A 19,085-nucleotide genomic window follows, 5' to 3' on the forward strand; every position below is an offset into this window, starting at 1 on the left:
CCAAAGGGGTTTTCTTCAGCTTGCTTTTTTGGCGTCAGAGTAGTTGGTTTGACTGATCCTCAAGTAGAAATTTTCTCTTTTATTTTTTGCTAATTAAGTTACAAATGTTTTCCAAGCACAGGTCCTTCCTGCCATATAAGTGACCTTAACTTGGGAAATAAGCACTGCGGAGAAGTGGAACATACGTTAATACGCAGATTAAATGGCATTTTATCAATACACATGCATTTCAGGTAATGGAACCACCTTCTAACCATTAAACACAGAAAACATGTAAGAACAGACTGCAAAAGAAATAAGAATAAAGCCAAAATGAGATACAACGACGTGATCTTTAATTATCATCTACTCATTGGTATGGCATTACCAATAGCTGACTGCTATCTACTGTGCCTCTACGTGCACTTTCCATTGCTCTGACAGTGTCACATACACAGAAACCTGGGGAAAATGCACAATTAAATGAAAAAAAAAAAAAACAACCCCAAAACCAAACACAACAGTCCTCACCTCCTCCCCTCCAAAAAACCACACAGAAAACACCTATAGGAAAAAGGATGACAGTAGGAGGGGAGGCTGAATATGCAAGAAATAGCTACTTTTTCCAGGTATCTCCTTTCTTCAGCTGGCAAAGTACGCACATACACGGACACCTAATTAACGATGCTGAAGATATAACTTATACTTTTTATTGTGCTGTCACATAAAAGGTTATGTGTGGGAGTTAAAACCTGCATGATCTCAACCTGTTTCATACGTAGAAAAACCACAACCTCCCCCCACCAAAACCCCACGGATATACCGAATGGCATACCTGCTACCACCAAGTGACTTCAGGATGAGTTTTTCCTCACCCTTCTCAATCTAACATTTGAAAAATTAATGCATAACATACAGCTTCCATATTCTATAGGAAAAGAAGTTTCCATACAAATTCAGCATCATCCATAATCCCTGGATTGATGTAGTTTTCAATTTGCTCCTGGCGGCATTCATATGACACTCATTGCTCAGGGTCACAAAACATTATCCATCAACTTTCAGGGCTAATTGTAACAATTATATTTCTTCGCAACGGAGCATAACTCTTTAGTCTGCTCTTGGAGTTGCTCCCTGCTCAGAAAACGTTGCCTCGAGCACGCCAGCCAAGTATGTATCATTACCTCATTCTTTAGCAAACTGGGTTTGAATTATTCCCCTCTGAGTAGGAGGCCTGTTTGGAGAAACATGGAATTTTCTTGTGCAAAACGCTTTTGTTGATCATCGGTATTGTATTAGGTCATTGTTTAAGTCATTAACACTCAGGAATGTAAAGTTTTCAGCATCATCATGGGGTAAACTACTGAGACTTCTATAGTATAACTCCAAGTTGTTTACTAGCTCATTTAGGTCTTAACCAAGTAGCTTTGTTTTGCAAATGAAATAATAGAAAAGTGAATTTCTTGCAGGTTCTCTATACAAGGAAAGAAACTTTGAAGTCAACACCATGCAGCCCTCCTGTGGAATGATTTTCATTTTTCTGCTTGTAAGGCTGCAGTGGAACAAATGCAATGCCGAGGCCCCAAAAGCAAATGACACAAATAACAGAAATAGCTCAATTACAGATAACAATCAGTCTACAGTACAACCAGCTCCACACGGACTCATTCTGACATTGACTACTGCCATAAATCCTTCTACCAGCAGCCACGCTGCACCAGCAGCCGCCAGTGCCAAAGAAAATGTAACGAAGAAACCAGAGATGAGCACTCGGCCAAAGAGCACACCCCTGAGGTCCACTGATGGCACCACTTTCTCTTCAACTGTCATTATGGTATCAAATGGTGGAATAAATAACTCAGCCACAAACTTCAGCAGAATCCCAATGTCTCTAGCAACATTAACATCAACGGGCGACTCTTCTGGAGTGACCGAAAGCGCTGCAGCTGCTTCCACCTCCACAGTGACGCCGAGTAACTCCACAGTCACCTACAGCACCCTTTCGGCTGCGGCGCTCCCCAGTGATAACCCTCCAGTCAACCCCACCTCGCTGTTCCCCACCAGCGTCACTCTGACGTCACCCCCGATGAAGGACAGTCCTACACCAAACCTCAACCCCATTCATCGGACAACAGAGCTGAATCGTAACTTTAGCAACAGCCCTACTGCATCACCTAATTCAAAAGATCCCACTGAAGGTAAGTGTCTAACTAAAGTCCAACTGGTTTAATGAAAACATCATGCTGAAATCAAACCTTTTATTCATTGAACAGGAGACTTCATAAAACGTGTGAACTAGCCACTAATGTGACCTAGCACAGACTAAAACAAACACCCAAAATAAAAAAAAAAATATTTTAAAAAGTTATTTGCTGTTTACTTGCTTTTTTAACACTTCCAAGAGTGGAGGAACCTAATGACAGGTGCTGCCCGTTCACACTGGAGTGGACCCGCAAAGCAGATGGGTAGAAATAACATTTTAAATGTGGAACACGTCAACTTATTTAAGTTCCGAAACTTCTGTGACCGAAGACGACTTCTTAGAAATACTTCCAAAGGAATTACTCATTATGCATTTAATTATCAAGTTGAGCATGCGTGGGAAAACAATGGAGCATAAAACCGTCATGGCACTTTTCTATCCCGCTGCTCTGAATCAGGTCTTCAGTAAAAGAAAGGGGAAGATTAGAAGACACAGTAATTTTTTGCCATTAATTAGCTTTCAAGCTTTCAACACAGGACTGAAAGGCTTATCCATCATATCCAGTAGAGTACGGTTTGTACTAAGAACTGAAGGAGCATCAGACTTTCATGTCTCCCATCATAGTTCTAATAATTACAATGTACCCGATTTTTAGATGACATGACTGAAAAGGAAGGGGGGTGGCAGAGCAAGTTCAGTTCCAAGAAAATCAGAAAACTTTAAAGAAAAGTTTTATGAAATGGGAGGAAAATCTTGGAAGAATGTAGTTATTCTGCTCACAGAACAGGTGCAGAAAGCGTTACTGGATTTCTTACTTTGCATACTGAAGAATTGGTACGCTAAAACTTAAATCGCTTGACATTCAGAGGCTGCAATTTTAACTGCTGGCTTAAATGCTTACAAATAATTGCATTCAAAGAGCAATTACTGCTTATTTCTTTAAATAAAAGGACGGCAGCTGATTCTGTAATTAAACCTGGAACTTTTTTTTTTTTTTGACTAAAAACTCCTTTAGCCTTCTGTGTTTTTTTTTAAACCTCAGTTATTCCCTTTGAAGTCAAGGATGGAGATGTCTATTTTCCTTTACAAAGGCAGGGTTTCTGCGGAGAGGCTGGTTGAGTCACAGTCTGCCAAGTGTTTCAGAGCCGTGGCGGAAAGTCTCATTCCACAAAGCCCTCACCCGCTATAAAGCGAGAGTGAAGTATCTGAGCTTACAGATTTATTATTCTCATTCGACTGTCTCTTCTCTCTTTCCTTTTCTCCTAGAGAAAATCCACAGAGGAGGAGTAATAGTTGGTGTCATTGTGGGAGCCATTTTGGGATCTATATTAATTGGTCTGATTGGATATTTTATATGTGGTAAGAAAAGGTCTGAGTCATTTTCCCACAGACGGCTTTACGATGATACAAGGAATGACCCAGGTAAGGAAAAGCACAAGTGTTTTGCACAAGAACATTTTATTTTTTCGTATTTCTGCACAGAGCTGTTTAAACAGTCTGGTCTTACTGAATTATTGGGAATTATATCACTGACTCCAGTCAAACTAGGTTTCAACTGACAGTACTTCATTATTTTTAAATTTTAGCTTAACCAATTCTCCCCTGAACTCTGTGTCTCCCCCTTACAAGTTATTTTTTTTACCTCCAAAATATCAGGAAATATCATCTCTAGTATCACGGAACCTCTCTCTCTTCGAAGAATTACAGGAGAGTTCAAAACTATAGCTCAAAAGCTCTCACAAACTTTGATTAGCTGAAAACAGCTGAATTCCTTGCTCATCCAACTTCAATTACAGAATGAGGGATGAAGCTCTATCTGTTTTTAGGAGTAAAAATATTTTTAAGAGGTTTAAAAAGATTACTTTTGTCTTCGCCATGAATATGTATAAACTCGTATTAAAGTGTAATCACACGGTGTCCAAACATTTGTATCCTGTTCCTGGACTTTATTTTCAAATGTTTAAACAAATGCTGAGAGGCTAAACACACTTTTTTTCTCATATAAAATCAAAGCAAAATAAAACTCTGGCAGTACGCCTCTTCTGGCTCAAATGCAAGAGCTGAAAGCTGCCAGAACGTCAGATTAGGAACTGGCTTTGAAAGTCGACCACCCATGTAGTCCTGAACGGGTGTTACTGGGAGGACACGTGTTATCCTCAGACGATCGTGAATCAGGGCCTTCATCCTTTGTTCATCTACATGCAAGAAAGATGTTAACTAGGTTTATCTGCGACGGACGGCTGAACTAAACTGTGAGGTAGCCAGCATACGGGGATAAGAATCTTTCAGGGAATACGTAAAAAATAATCACATTATCCTTTCAGTTCTCCACTTAGACAACTCAGTTGGCCCATACGATACGAGTTTTGGATGTGCATCAGATGAGAAAACCAGCACGGCAGACAAGGCAGAGGAAGACAACGCAGGGAGCCCACCCGATGGCATCCCTATGGCTGACATGACACCACCCCACCTTTCTCCGTAATGTTTGCTTCAGATGATACTCTCGCTTGTTATCTAGACGCTTTCAATTTTCCCCAAACGATCTGATAGCTGTTATCTTACAGCCACTACCGCGCAAACAGAAAAAGCAAGGGAAAAATCACCCGACAGGCTGATACGCACCAGGCAGGGCCCAGTAACAGAGCATCACTCTTCTACTTTGTAATTAAATCATCAACTTATGGTTTTCCTGGAAGGTTATTATACTTGCTTTCTTAGGAATAACGCAGACAAATAGCACCCAGGTCAAATTCTGCCTTATGCAACTTTGGTCTAGAATGCAGACATTGTAACAGCAAAATTTGAGCAGGGCTGCAATGACATTTTCAGATCAATATAAAAAAATCCCACGTTTAACTACCTTGAGGTGAAACTATTCTGTCCAAATAGAATTCCTCTCTGATAAATGACATAGGGCATAATTTTCCCCACTCTACATTAGTACTTTCCTCAGTGAATACGACAAAAAGAATTAGGTTTACTTGGATTACTCAGAGGTTGAAGTTTGCTGGGGAGAATGGAACTACTGAGTAACACAAACTTCATTTAACCTTTGACTATGATGACACGGAGTTAAAATTGAAGGGAACAAAAGAAGAGGAGCTTCTATTTATCCGTCAAACTGATCTGTTGTTTGCATTGCAGGCTAGATCTGCAGAAATGATGTAAAAGGTTTTGGTACAGGTTAGAGAGAAGAAATACTTAACACGAAAGGAAAGGAATTACCTCTGCCATGTATATAGATACCCTAAAAAGCATGGTCTGGTTTTGTCCAGCTAAAGCGTAAAACTATAGCAGTATAATGCAAATAATTGCACGGTTTATCTGTTTGCAATAACCAGACATGTCTAAATAGAAAGAAAAAAAAAAAAAACATGAGAAAGACATACTTGTAAAGGCATAGAATAAACAAAATAAAGTGCAGAGAAAATAATTACTCACATGGGATACGTACTTGTTCCTATGACTCTGTTAAAATGCTTTACTTAGTGTGGAGACTGTGGATCATGTCGATGGATTTATCTCACTAACTGACTGTGAATGTTGTAACGAGGGTTCATTCCATATGTAAATTACATATGCACGCACACACCAGAGAGAAACAACGGCAGTCACACCGCAGACGAGTAAAACGGGTATTTATTTCAAAGCATTTAAAAGATTTAAGAACTGAGCGGACACGTGCAGTGTTGCCATTCCCGCAGGGGTCAGTCGCGAAATCAGCACACTTCCCCTCAAAACCAGAACCTGATTTCTAACACTGTATCCAGAGCGTTGGGTAGCAGACTGAGAATCTGAGACACGTTCACCTGTATTAGGTGCTCCTTGGAATTAAGAAAAATGTAATATTCAGCTTTCACCTTCCTTAGCACACATATATGCCATCTTTCCTGGTAATGGTAAAGCAGAATCATGTAAGCAAAAACTGCTCCTTACGCTTGAACCTTGGCCTCAGCTGAGAATGGAAAGAGCTCTCTCTAAGGAGAACGTGAAAACAGAGATGAAGTGATGCTAAGAAGCTATCAGAGCCGTCTACACTGGTAACCGTATAACCAAGTGACATATATTTGAGGAATTCATGAAACTAATTATTATTAATTGCAAGGCTGTCAACAGCAAGATTATGAATGAAGAAATGTCACCGAGGCAAGCAATCAGTGTGCCCTTCAGTTATACTTTTATCATGTTAATTTTTAACAATCTAATTATGATTTTTGCATGTATATGCATGTGCTTACGTTGTCTATGTACCTCTTCGATGTTCTGCTTTGTATGGGGATTTTTTGTTTTTACCAGGCCAGCCTCCAAAATTTGTGACATTTGTTCATCCTTCACTTTAAGTTAGAACCGTTAACAGTTACCCATACATATTATGTAAATAAAGCTGTTGGGCGCCATTTGACTCAAAATTGTAAAACTCTGGCTTGAATTCAGACAGTTGTACGTACGTGAACTGGTGTTATTTTCTCAGGGTTTACACAGACAAACATTTACATTGGTAAAATGAATTATCTCTTGTTCTAATACCAGTCTTTTCTACTTTCCGGCAGCAAAGTTCTATTAGCTTCAGTGAAAGCTAATTCCATCAAGCATTTCGTGCCAGAGCCGTTACATCTGTCTTGCATGTCACTATTACACTGACCTTCTAAGAGAGGCAAGACTGCTCCTGGTAACTCCTGTTCAAGAGTGGCCTCTGCAGGTATCGCCCTGCTTGGCTTCATGCCCCATGACACGATGTGTGCGATGTCAGAGGGAACGTAATGAGATATTCAGACTGAGAATTTGAATAGAAATAGTTAAGTTGCCGTAAGCACTTAACATCAACTCTTTCCTATACTTCCCTCTAATTAGATCCCATGTCCTCATTTATTCTGTAAGAATTCTCTACAAGACATGATTTTTTATATTGACTCCAGATCAGTAAATTAACCTACATGTTTGCCTCTAAAAAGACTTCTGCCTGCATGATATAAAATTCAGGATGCAAGATATTTAAGACGCTAAAGACAGTCATTACATTAACAATAAAAAGTATTATTTTCACCCACTACTATCATAGAAATTGAAGTTGATGAAAACAGGAAAAAAGTTTGTGAGACAAAATCATAATCCTTCTTTAAAGTTTATCAAGAGCTATAATCTCCCTTTACCCAGTAATCATAAAAGAGGGTCAGATGAACTAAAAGTACAAAACAAATAAAAATGTACTTACCCCAAATAGCCATGAAAATAGCAAAGAAGACAGTCCCTCCATTATCAAACAAATGTGTAACCTGAATAGAAAATAAATACATCAGGAACAAATAATATTGCCACCTTATCTTTCGGCCCCAAGAATCCCAGAGTCTGTAACTGGTGGCAGAAACTTAGAGCTAAGCATTCTAATAAGAAGCCCTACTTGCATGTTTCTTCTACTGCGGTTTGTCCCCCTCTGTCTTTCAGTACAGCTTGAGTTCTGGTTTTCCAGACTGTCACTTCGTGCATTTCCAGTCTATTTCTTTCACAGACTCTAAGAGCTGCTCTGTCCATGCCCAGACAGGCTAAAAATTCCTCCAGAGTTCTACTCACGTGCTGGGTCAAACTTAACCTCAGCATGTTATATTTTAAGGTTTTTACAAGCTTAAGTAACTTCTGTCTTTTCACTTTTCCTCCTCTGTTTATTACTTAGTTCATGTCTCTTTGGATTCCATTTTCTTCTCCTAAGCTGTCTTGCAATTTCTTTGCAGGTAAAAATAGTATATATGCCTTTTCATCCAGACATCTCAGCCTCTCTAATTGTTGACATTTTATCCTTCTTAAAAGGCTAGTGCCACTAAACTCTCACAAACATTAAATAAATTCTAAATACCACTCCCCCAAAACATAAATTCTAAAGCACGTAATTTCACCTCCTGAATGCTCTCCTTTGAGCTGGATTTATCCCTTATCTTACTGCTTGTTGTAAGATCTTTTGGGCAGAATAGATATTCTGCTGTAAAGTCCAAGGCTTACCGATAGAAAACAAGCAGTAAATAGTTTTTGCATGCCTATAGATCACTCTAAGCATCTGAGGGGGTGAATCTGATGTCTCACCTATTATGAATCCAAAAATCCAGAACTACTTCTATTCAAGCCATAGTATGAAACAGTGTTTAGGAAGCTGAAATTAAGATCAATGTACTTTGACTAGGTTTAAAGTTGCCAATTTACAGCACTGTAATTTATCCAGGGATAACGGGCCTACATTTCTTCTAGTGAAAGGTAGTTTATGATGGTTCTGAGCATTAGTAAGCAAAGTACAGACTTCAAATTCCTATTTGAAAAAAAGGCACAAATCATTATACAATAATAGAGCAAACTAACTTCTCATCAACGGGCATATGTTAGAAAAAGGATCTGAAAGGAGAGGAAATAAGAATAGAATGTCTTGAAACAGAATATTCTTGAAAAGACTTTACTTCCCTTGGTGTTGACTCTCTTGATGACTTAAGCACTAATTTTTAAGCTTTTAGCATGTAAAGAAACCCATCCTTATGCCAAAGGAAGGGCACAGGTAACCAGATGTAGTTTGTCCGTACTGTGACCTTTGCTTATATCTGAAGTTACTCTGGCCAGCAGGAATGTTCTGTACAGGAGGTGTGCCGGGATGCCGGGGCTGACGGCCCGCCTGGGGCAGGTGACCTAACCTGCTCCTGCAAGAGCTGCTTGCTGCAAGGAGAACCCATCCTGCTGACAGACTTTCATTCTTCCTGAGAAGGCTGGCATTGTTCCTTCTGCCTCCCAAATTAAGAAAACTAACTCAGGAAAGCTGAAAAAGTTGATAGAAACAGTGCTGCTTGCCTCTACTTTATTTCTTATTGAGTAAAATTATTATAATATTGTGAGAATTTAAATGAAAACCACATATTTTTTATCTGTACAGCCGTTCTTTTCTTCTTTTCTATTTTTAAGGTTCTGAAATGGGAATTGATTATTTGGCATTGGGTATCAATAAATCCAATATGTTCGCTGCATGAATCATACAGTGGGATCAATTATTCATATAGATAGGTCTTTTGCTTTGTTTTCCTTTTGCTTCCATAAAGGAACACACAAACATAACGGGTATGAGACCAAAAACCTAAGAGGAGAACAAAAGCAGTGCAATAAACCTGATGAACATTTGCAGTTTTGAACACAGATGTGTGTGAGGATGTGATTTTGGATATTCTGCTTGGTAAAAAGTGCATTTTTCCAAGCAAATACAAAATGAACCGCATAAATAAACAAACCCAACCCAGCAATATCATCATTTCTACAAGTAGAAAATGCGCCTCTGGCTTGTCTTTATAAAAAGCGCCTGGGCTACAGTCATTCAGCACCACACTCAGAATTAAGATTTGACTGTCTTAAAGGCTAAACGCATAATCTGAGGCTCCGCGCTTGCGCAGGGACCTCTAAGCAGAAGTGAAATAGTGCAGGACTCGGTGCTGGTCCGTTGGCATACCTGACTGATGCTGTCATCGTCACACAAGACTTCAGGCACTTCAAATCCACCCTGAAGCAACACCCAGCCCCGGGGCCGGAGGACAAGGTGTGCCGGGCGCAGGACCAGCCCCGGGAGCCCGAGCGCACCACAATAATCACTCACCCATCAGAGAGTCCACGTCATGCGGATGAGAATGACAGCTTGGGCATTCGGCAATTCAGAACCCAACCCAGATAATACATGCCTTTCCCTTAAATTATAAACTTCGCTTCAGTGTGGCATTTTTAAATGGAAACAGAATAAAGAGGGAGGGGATGAAATAAATGGGCAGCAAGAAGAAGGAAAAGGGCATCTTTTGTGTTTTGTCTCTAGCTTTACAAAAAACTTAGCAGAAAAACCATTTGAAGTATATGAGTATATGATTTGTCCGGCATTAGTTTGTTCTGTCTGACGCGCTCCTCTAAAGGGAAACTTGGCAGATGCTTAGTGAAAGAAACCCTGACAGCAGTTTTAATACTGTGAAATATGAGCACAAAGGCCTTATATAAATGTGGCAGGTCCCATGACTGAGGCAGGTTTGGGGAGATAAACTTCACTTACAGGAACTCACTCTACCGAATGAACTCAATGCTTATGTACTTGGATACAATGAGCTATTTGAATAGAAAAGGATTGAAACGCTTATTCCAGAATGAGGGTGCCAGTGCCCGGAATGGGTGAGGAATAGCTTCCCTTGCCCATCAGCTCTTCGATTGCGCGCGGCAGCTTCCCTTCCCTTGGTTGCGTGCAAGGAAGACAGAGAAATAAGTTATGTTCCCACAACAACGAAAGCAGAGGGAAACGCTGACAAGCTCCACCTCAGAAGCAAGAAAACAAGCAGGAAATGCCATTTTCTTTTCCCAGAGAGCAGATCTGACGCCTTATTTTTAAATATGCTAGTTCCGTTTACTTATAATACTAACAGTGCTTCAGAAAGTACAAAGGAACGTTGGATTTGAAATCAGATTGTAGTTTTCTAACATTACAGGTTGTTTTCCTTCACTAATTCGGGTGCAGACACAGCGGCAGCGCTGAGACGTGTTTGGGTACGCGCTGCTCACCTTGAGCAACACGGCGGCACCCAGCAGGATCAGGAGCCCTGCTGGCAACCAAGAGGGGAGGGAGCGAAGCTGCCGCGAACTGTTCTTTAAAGACAACACGGTGAGTGAAGGCATTACAGTTATAACCTCAGAGTTATAAAAAGCCTCATTGAGCCTTTTTTATTTTTTTCCCTCCTTTTTCTTCGCAATTCGAGTACCCAGATGGTAATCCTATTTCTTCCCCAGGAGAAGTCTCTCTCTCTCTCCCCCACCTGGGGGAGATCCAGAACAGACAAAGCCTGAAAGGAGACAACTCTTAGTTGTTTTCTGTAAGTTCTAATGTAAAGTTGATCAGTTTTTCAGAGCAAAAGCCTTGGCAGGAAAAGCTGTGAGCTTACACGAATTTCCACAATGTTTGCAGACGCCAGAAATGGGTGTCTGCGAAGATGGAAAATGAGTGGTTTCTGCTTGTCTTCCCTGGTTGTCATCTCAGTTGCTTTCAAGCGGACTGGTTTGAAAATACATGGAAGTATGGACGGATGGGCTGCCACATTTTTCGACTGCAATTACTTTTTCACAACTATTAAAATGTGAAATTTGCATGGTTTAAGCACAGGATGTTAGTGTAAATATAAATGAGACAAAGCCTGCTTCTTATTAACTGGGGATGTTAAAATAACAGGACCTAAAGTTAAGGGGACGCCACAACGCCAAATGTTTTACTCAACATTGGTCCTATCTATACCAAATTTTAAAATCTAACACGAAAATTGATTTTCTCTTTCACATCGCCGCAGTGTTGTAATGCCGTGGCCCAGAGACATTTTGTAAATACAAGCTTCTGAGCAAGATCTACCTTACGGGCTAAAGTATTCCAAGAAAAATGCCAAGGCTCCTTTTGCAGCATTATGAACATACCACACATGGAAATATATTGCTCCCTTGAAAACACTGCATGCATACAGAAGTACTTGTGATTATTTAAGTTTGAATGATAGCTTCTTGTAGCAAAATATTTAGTTTTGTAAAATCTTTGCAGACAGAGCAAAGCACATTACAAGCATATTAAGCTAGAGAATTCCTTCAGGAGAAGCAGAAATTCAATTACAAAGTAAGCAAGGGAAACAGACTAAGAAGTTAATTATAGGGAAAGTAGAAACAACCTTCCAAGAAAAGTTTTGTTACTCGGGGGACTTTATAAATTGATGAAAATAGTAAGGATTTAGGAAGGAAATGCTCACAGAAAGTAAAAAAAAAAGTTTCAGAAAAATCTCTGATCCTCTCAGAGCATTCCCTTATTAGAAACATGAATTACAAATGCTGAAAAAAACCTCTGTAGAGAAACAACGCGTTTTGCAGGAATTTTTCCTGAAACAAGGGCGGCCGTTACACAATAAAAGTGGATCGTTAAACAAAACTTAGCTTGATAGCAATAAGACAATAATTACCTTGGCGTATATGCAGCTTTCATTGAGTTTTTGTAGCGTGCAATTGCGTTCACACATAGGGCACATGATGGTTTCATTTGCCTCGCAGATCTCTTTGCTTTAGTGGGAGACAGGGAAATAAAGGTTATAAAAAGGCTTTTAGCATTCTTCAGATTTTCTGAGGTTATGCCGCTTGTTATTAATGGCATGCCTACACCACAAAACTGGTTCAATAAAATAAATTAAAAGTGAATGTTTGGCTTGAAAAGCCTAATCCCAATTCAGTAACCTGAAAACTATGGGCCCTGGAGCAGTATGCAATATTTTTAGGCACCATGCGACACTCGTCACACTTCTGAATATCCCGTTCTCTCCCACATATCACAAAGGAAGAACAAAACATTGTTCACTACCTTCCAACCCACTTACTGCGTATTTTTCTAAGCGATGTAGAAGATACCAAATGTTAAGAGAAGGGACATCACTGATATAATTACACTGATTTCAATCAGCTTATCCCAGTTTACATCAGCTGTTTTACAGGATGATCGCACGCATACTTAGATCACTCATTCCCATGTAAAAATCCATTGACAGGGATTTGTGGCCATAGTATTTCAAGTCTTTGCATTTTGATTTCCTACAGAAGACCTTACGTAAAGGGCTAATGGAAAAACACTTTGTTATCCTGATTTTGGGAAAAACATCTTCAAAAGACGTTCTACTGCATAAAGATCCTAAGATTCAGGACGATGAAGTCACCGCCTTCATTGGGACCATTCACATGCAAAATGTGGTACATAATTGTCTTGACAAAGGCAAAACAGAATTAACAGAAGTGCAAAAATGAATTTTAAGGCAAATTTTAACTGCAGTGAGTAAGCTTCCCAAAGAACCTCAGCAATCGCATTTCCCTATCCTTTAGCAATGTTGACATGCCTGAAATGATCCTATGACACACCAGGAAAGCCGCAGTATAAACAAATGCCAGGAAATCTCTACTGATTCGTTTTAATAAACATCGCGCTTTTCCTCGCCTCCTCATAAAAGCTGAATTTACAGTTCTAATACTATATGGAAGATTACGCTTATTTCCAAATGACTGCATCTATTAAATCCTACCCGACATAACAGTAAATAGAAATAAGATTCTAGTTGCCCAGATGTCACTTTTGTAATCTGTGGTGATATTTCACATCAGATCAGAATCGCTAATTTACTGAAACCCTACAACTTAATGTGGACCCGACAAAGAAGCTGTCCTAAGAAACCCTGAAGCCAGGACGAGCGCAGCCAGTCATGCCAGAGTTGCAGAGTAACACAAATCTTACGGTGCGTCACATCAGAGAATGTTCTTGCTTGCGTTTTCATTCAAATGATTAAGCACAGAAAATCGTATTTCAACAATATGTTATAATGGTTTGGCAATAATACAAACTGCCAAATATAAGGCCGAATTGTACTGTATTTGAACTTAAATTCAACATTGTAAATGTTAGATTTTCTGTATTATATACCTGGAGTTAAAAATCTTGGTTTGTTTTTAATAACACATGAAGTGACGGTGACAGGTCGCATGCTGTAGCACTACTCTGCAGAGGCAGTAACATCTGTTACCCAGGCGTTCGTGACAGGTGCTATGTTAACTGTTACTGCAGCTCAAATCTGCAGTATAACAGAGCAAAATAAGCTTCTTTGTATTGTCCTCACTCATCTATCTGAAATGTGAGTACAGCACAAGGTGCAGAGACACCTCAAGCTATGCTGTGTTCGTGCCCGGCTTTTCTGTTTGACTGACAACAAAGGGACAGCTTACGATGGTGATAATTAATTATACGTATGAGCCCGTCAAAACCAGACTCTTTTAAAATATCAGATTTATTTTTATACAGACTAATTAACATGTAATAGCTTGACACCTAACGTGAAAATAAAGATAGGTGATAGATATGGCACATAATTTGTTGAAAGAAAAGAACCCAAACGAAGAGACTGCTATAGGACTATTTAAGCCCTTCCATTTAACCACCACCTCGCATTTCCCCCAGTTTAGCTCGGGGAGGGCAAATGGATCACGATATATTTAAAAGTGTATGAAACCAGAAATACAAACTCACGTTCTGCATTTTCGTTTCTGCATGTCTGAGCCCTATGAATATAATCCAAATACTCTGGAAGCTACTAAGGAGTTTCTTCAACAGAGATTCTCCAGGTTTTTCTCTTGGTTACCTTCATCTCACAACTAAATCCTGCAGGGAGATGCTGCCACTACAGCCTCAGTACCCCGGGGGACCTAAGTGCCGGCTCCTGGCAGCCACACTTTATTCCAAACGCATGCACAGAAGAGAGCATCCTCCATTCCAACGTGCTTTCAGTAACACTGCCCAGCTTACGCACTTTGGGGTAGGAAAGAAAAATGTCCCTCGCCGTGTAGAATGGGGCAACTTCTGTTTCTAAACACGGGACATACGTGCAGATTTACTTATATAGTGTCTAGTCCCTGAAACGACAGCGCGCATGCAGGGCTTTTGTCTTCCATTCTTATTTCACCTTCTTCCTCCCTGTGCAATACATTTGAATCATCCAATGATTCAATCAGGCCTGAAAGTTTATTGTTTCCCAAAAACAGTAACCGGGGAAAGGAGAGACAGACCACGACGAGGGGCAAAATGCAGCGTGAGAGGGGCGCTTGCCCTGGGAAAGAAGGAAGGCTACCACCAAAAGGGAGCAAATATGCACCATTTCCAACATGCCTGTGGCAGATGAACTACACAGAGCATCTTTCCTTTACACAGGGGGCAGGGACTGATGTTCCTGTGCAGGGCACAGGCTGAGATATAGATATATATCTATATATATATCTATTTATACAATATTTTTATAGGTAAATAAAAAGAGCCACCTGGTAGCATGACAGACCTCAAAATGGGAGCAGAGGCAGGCGCTCGTACAAGTCGTAAACAAGACACACTAGCTCTTAGGTGCGACATCGTTCTGCATAAACCTCGAATTATTGCACAAAACCTACGTCTGGCATCGCAAGCAACGTTTGGTTCTACGGCAACGTATGCTCATGTATTTGCTTATTCCTTCTCTGCTGAAACTGCGCTGGACCTCAGTGGGAAAAGAAGAAAACGATCGTTTTCCGCCTGCAGCCGCCAGAGGGGGGCTCACGGCACCTCCCTGAGTTTGAGAGGTGAAGGGACATCACCGAGGAAAGCACGCTTCTGCAAAAATAATTTGATCCATCAGTAAGTTCAAATTCTGAGGTACAGAAGACAGACGAAAAACGTTTTTTTCCTGACATAATTAATCATACTGTACACCAGCATTTCCTAACATCCACCGATTCCTACTAACAGGCATGAACAGGATGAAACTTGTTTCACGTGAAGTATTATATTGAATAATACTGTAGCCGGGGCAATGTGGCAGTTATGACGTTGCCATAACGCCCTGGCACTAGGTTTAAACTCCTAATTCCCACTGGGTTTCCTGTGTCTAGATTTTGTCAGAATAACGTACCCGACTGTTTCTTCCTGACGGCTGCCGAACATCGCGTTTGCATACCGCGGTAGCTGCAGTGCTCGAAAGCAAAGCACACATTTTAACACTGTCATGGATGTTTATCCAGCAGTTTTCTTTAAATGACTGCAGAAACACGAGATAAATAATCTCACAGTCCCAGAATATGGCCAGCATAAGAACATTTAGGTGGTGCAGTCTGTCTGTCTGCTAATGGATGACTCCTGTCTGCTCTAGATAGGAGGTTTCTGTCTAACCCTCACTGACCAGGCTAAGTAAGCAAATCTGACAAGGAACAGCATCTGTTATCGCTGGCCCTCAGAATGAGTTAAGTACACAAGGTGATGCAGAAAACATCTACGTACGTTTTATCAGGCCAGTCACAATTAGCTCGAGTTAGTTAAGCTCTGCTCTTGAATCCACGTCTCACGGCAGGTCTCGGTCATAGCAAGACACTGATACGAAATGTTACGACTGAGCAGAGGGACCGCACAGACTCACACCATCAAAGGCAGAGAGGACCTTCTGCCCAGAACTAACATGTCCAGATTACAGATGCAGGGCTAGGGCTTCTGCATTAACCTACCTTCTGTCAGTATTTTGAAATGAACGCTGGCTGATATTAGCTATAATAAATACATAAGAACTCCCCTCCCCTTATAGGCATCTACATTATACAGTGCATCACCCGACTTCCAGGCTCTTGCTTCTGGGACAGATTTCAGAGCCCCTGATGGGCATCTTGGCACAGCATGACACTGAGGGACCTTGGGATGGGACCCAACACAACCAGCCTCCACAGGGAGCGACATAAAGTCTGTGTCTTCTGTCCGCAGCTACTCAACAGCAGCCAAGGGGAGAAACTTAGGACACGAAAACATGAAAGCCAGCCTACCTCTACGCTCCTACCTCAAACCAGGACAACACCCTGCAACCTTCTGCAAGCAAGATAACTCTTGTCTCTCTGTTGAAAGAGCTAAGCAGGAGTCGTATCTCCAGGTCTTCTCGGGAGAAACGTATGACATACACAACACATAATAGCTTACAGTTTGAAAACATTAAATTCTTAGAAATTCTGTTCTGATTGTTGATGCCAAATCTTTCTCTTCCACAAGGAGTGCCTAAAATATTAAACTATATGCTGATAATAGTAGATTATGGCCTGTCATCCCTGCCTTGTTGAAACTGTGCCATTGTACAAGTGAAGAATACAAGATCTCCAGTTCAGCAGTCCTAGTCCCTGAGCTCCAGGAACAGGCTGCTCCTCTACATCACATCCATTTCATTTCACAGGATGTTTATCATGCAAAACAATCCTAATATGGAGGATAATATCTTAAAGATAGCACAGTTTCCTGGCTGATACATTTATTCCATTTAATGCAGTCTGAAGTTGTAAAGTCTCTCAGGAGCTTGCTGTACAAAAGCAAGCCTAAAAACCCCTTAATTACAGCGCTGCAGAGTACAATACCTCACCGCGAAGCAGAAGATAAAGACAATTCCAGAAAGAAAAAGTAAAATAGTCCTGCTCAATGCCCAAGAAACAACACTTCCTATGAAATCTGACTCCAAGTACCCCTACAGCCTAAGCACCCGAACTGCCTGGAGGAACAGCTGCAACGGGAAGAGCACTGATATTGTTGTGTCTGATGACATCTAATGGAAAACTTTGTAATAAGGGTGCGTCCTGTGAAACAGTTCCTAAAAACACAGCCTTCGAGCACCCTCATCACTATTTCTAAATTGACATAAATCCCTCTCTGAGCAAAATCACAACAGTGGGAAACTTGAAAACTAAGTTAATTTCACGTGGTTGTAACCTCCCTGAAGCCGGGTCTCCTGGCTGCAGTTTACACTCACACGGTTAAGAATTTTATTAGACTCGAAGTTTGCCACTATTAACACTGAGAAAAAATAAAGGCATAGACAAAAGTAAGTTAAAGCTTAGCAACTGTACTGCACTCTGGGAGCTACAGCCAAGACGGAGGTAAAGAGGGAGTACGTCTGACTGTTTTTTCGCCGGTTGGCCTTGGCTAGAAGGACACCCATTGCAGTACCCGTGACATTGGAATTGGTACTTGCTGTTTTTCCTCGGAGACAGAATGGGAAGCGCTGCAGATGCAGCGGTAAGAGCACTCGCTGGGAATGGTACGCATCCAGCTTGATGCAAAACAGATATACAAAGCGGATATACTCGACTGAAGTACCCAGTGTTTTATTTGGTTATTTTCAAATGATTGCCCTATCTATAAAAGCATTTATAAGTATAACAATGATCTCGGTTGTACCATACTGTTCTTAATTTTCAACAGGGTATTTTTAAATGGGTTTTTACCTCACTTGGCTGGAATCCATCGTAAATAATCCATAAAGGAAAACAAAGAGCCCAACCAGGGCAGCAGGAATCAGCATTCCAGTATACCATCCCAACCAGGCAAAATACAGTCCAATTTTTTCACCAAAATATCGCCTACATGAAAAGGAAACACATACATTGTTTAAAGTTAAAACTTACGGTGACCTGTATCTATCTTCACAGCAGTAGAATTATTCTAACTGGAAACTATCACTACAAGTTTATGGTAAAATTCTTGTCAGTTTACCAAAACTTTTTATTTCAGGCTAGCATAACATTCTAGTGGCACTAATTGCAGCCTTACTAGAACATATATTTTACAAGGATATAACTGAAGTGTTCTGTAATTTTCATGTCCTTGCAACGACTAAGTAGATGTACTAGCTTTAGCATTATTACATGTAGCACATTTTATTCGCACACACACACATATATATACACACGCGCACACAGAGACACCCCCAAAATTTCAGGAATTTAGCAGTATGGTTAATGCACTGTTACCAGGTAATTTGTATCACAGAAATGAGCTACGCTTTAAAGTACTAATACCTGATTAAATCGAGAGGTTGGTATTTGTACCACATTCCCCACCGTGCCCAACGCTCATACAAGAGGTGTCTGTGATTCTGAGCTCCGTGGGTTTTGATGGGATGTCTGCTTTTGTGGCTTCCCTGAAAAACACAAAGAAATAAAAATATACTACGAGGCATTGTGGAAAAGATATAAATTTCTTAGGCATTTGTTTACAACTTGAAATGAGGAGCTCACTATTGTTAATAAATAGGTCTCGTATTACGCACATCTCTAGGATGTGCCATCTGGAGCAAACACATAAGAGATATGGTTACGTATGCTTCTGAAATGGCCGGTTTCTCTAAGAATTAATTGTAGAACCATACTAGTACAAGACTATACTTAACTCTTTATATGGCTTGAAGTACAGTGTTTCTATTTCACTAATATATGCCTATTTGTATGCTTCCACCTATTGCAATTTTTCAAAGTTTTTTGAGCTGTGTTTGTGTTATCATTTTTTTCTCTCCAATTCTGAAGCTGGACATCT

General features: G+C 40.5%; 2 protein-coding genes across 7 annotated transcripts in view; one reads left to right on the top strand and one right to left on the bottom strand.

Moving 5' to 3' along the window:
* Positions 1-19,085, bottom strand: part of ANO3 (anoctamin 3) — a 205,900-nt gene that overhangs the window by 24,860 nt on the left and 161,955 nt on the right. For all 6 annotated transcript variants that reach the window (XM_074586271.1, XM_074586270.1, XM_074586272.1 and 3 more), the window contains 4 exons: positions 18,572-18,693; positions 17,999-18,133; positions 12,160-12,256; positions 7,398-7,458 (listed from right to left, as the gene is read on the bottom strand). In XM_074586271.1, the coding sequence (XP_074442372.1) occupies positions 7,398-7,458; positions 12,160-12,256; positions 17,999-18,133; positions 18,572-18,693 (415 nt within the window). The remainder of the gene's footprint in view (positions 1-7,397; positions 7,459-12,159; positions 12,257-17,998; positions 18,134-18,571; positions 18,694-19,085) is intronic.
* Positions 1,487-4,667, top strand: MUC15 (mucin 15, cell surface associated). Its single transcript, XM_074582877.1, has 3 exons — positions 1,487-2,177; positions 3,449-3,604; positions 4,507-4,667. The coding sequence occupies exons 1-3, from the start codon at positions 1,487-1,489 to the stop codon at positions 4,665-4,667; spliced, it is 1,008 nt and encodes a 335-aa protein (XP_074438978.1).

The sequence above is a fragment of the Larus michahellis genome, chromosome 4 (genome assembly GCF_964199755.1).
Source record: "Larus michahellis chromosome 4, bLarMic1.1, whole genome shotgun sequence".
In the NCBI taxonomy this organism is placed as follows: Eukaryota; Metazoa; Chordata; class Aves; order Charadriiformes; family Laridae; genus Larus; species Larus michahellis.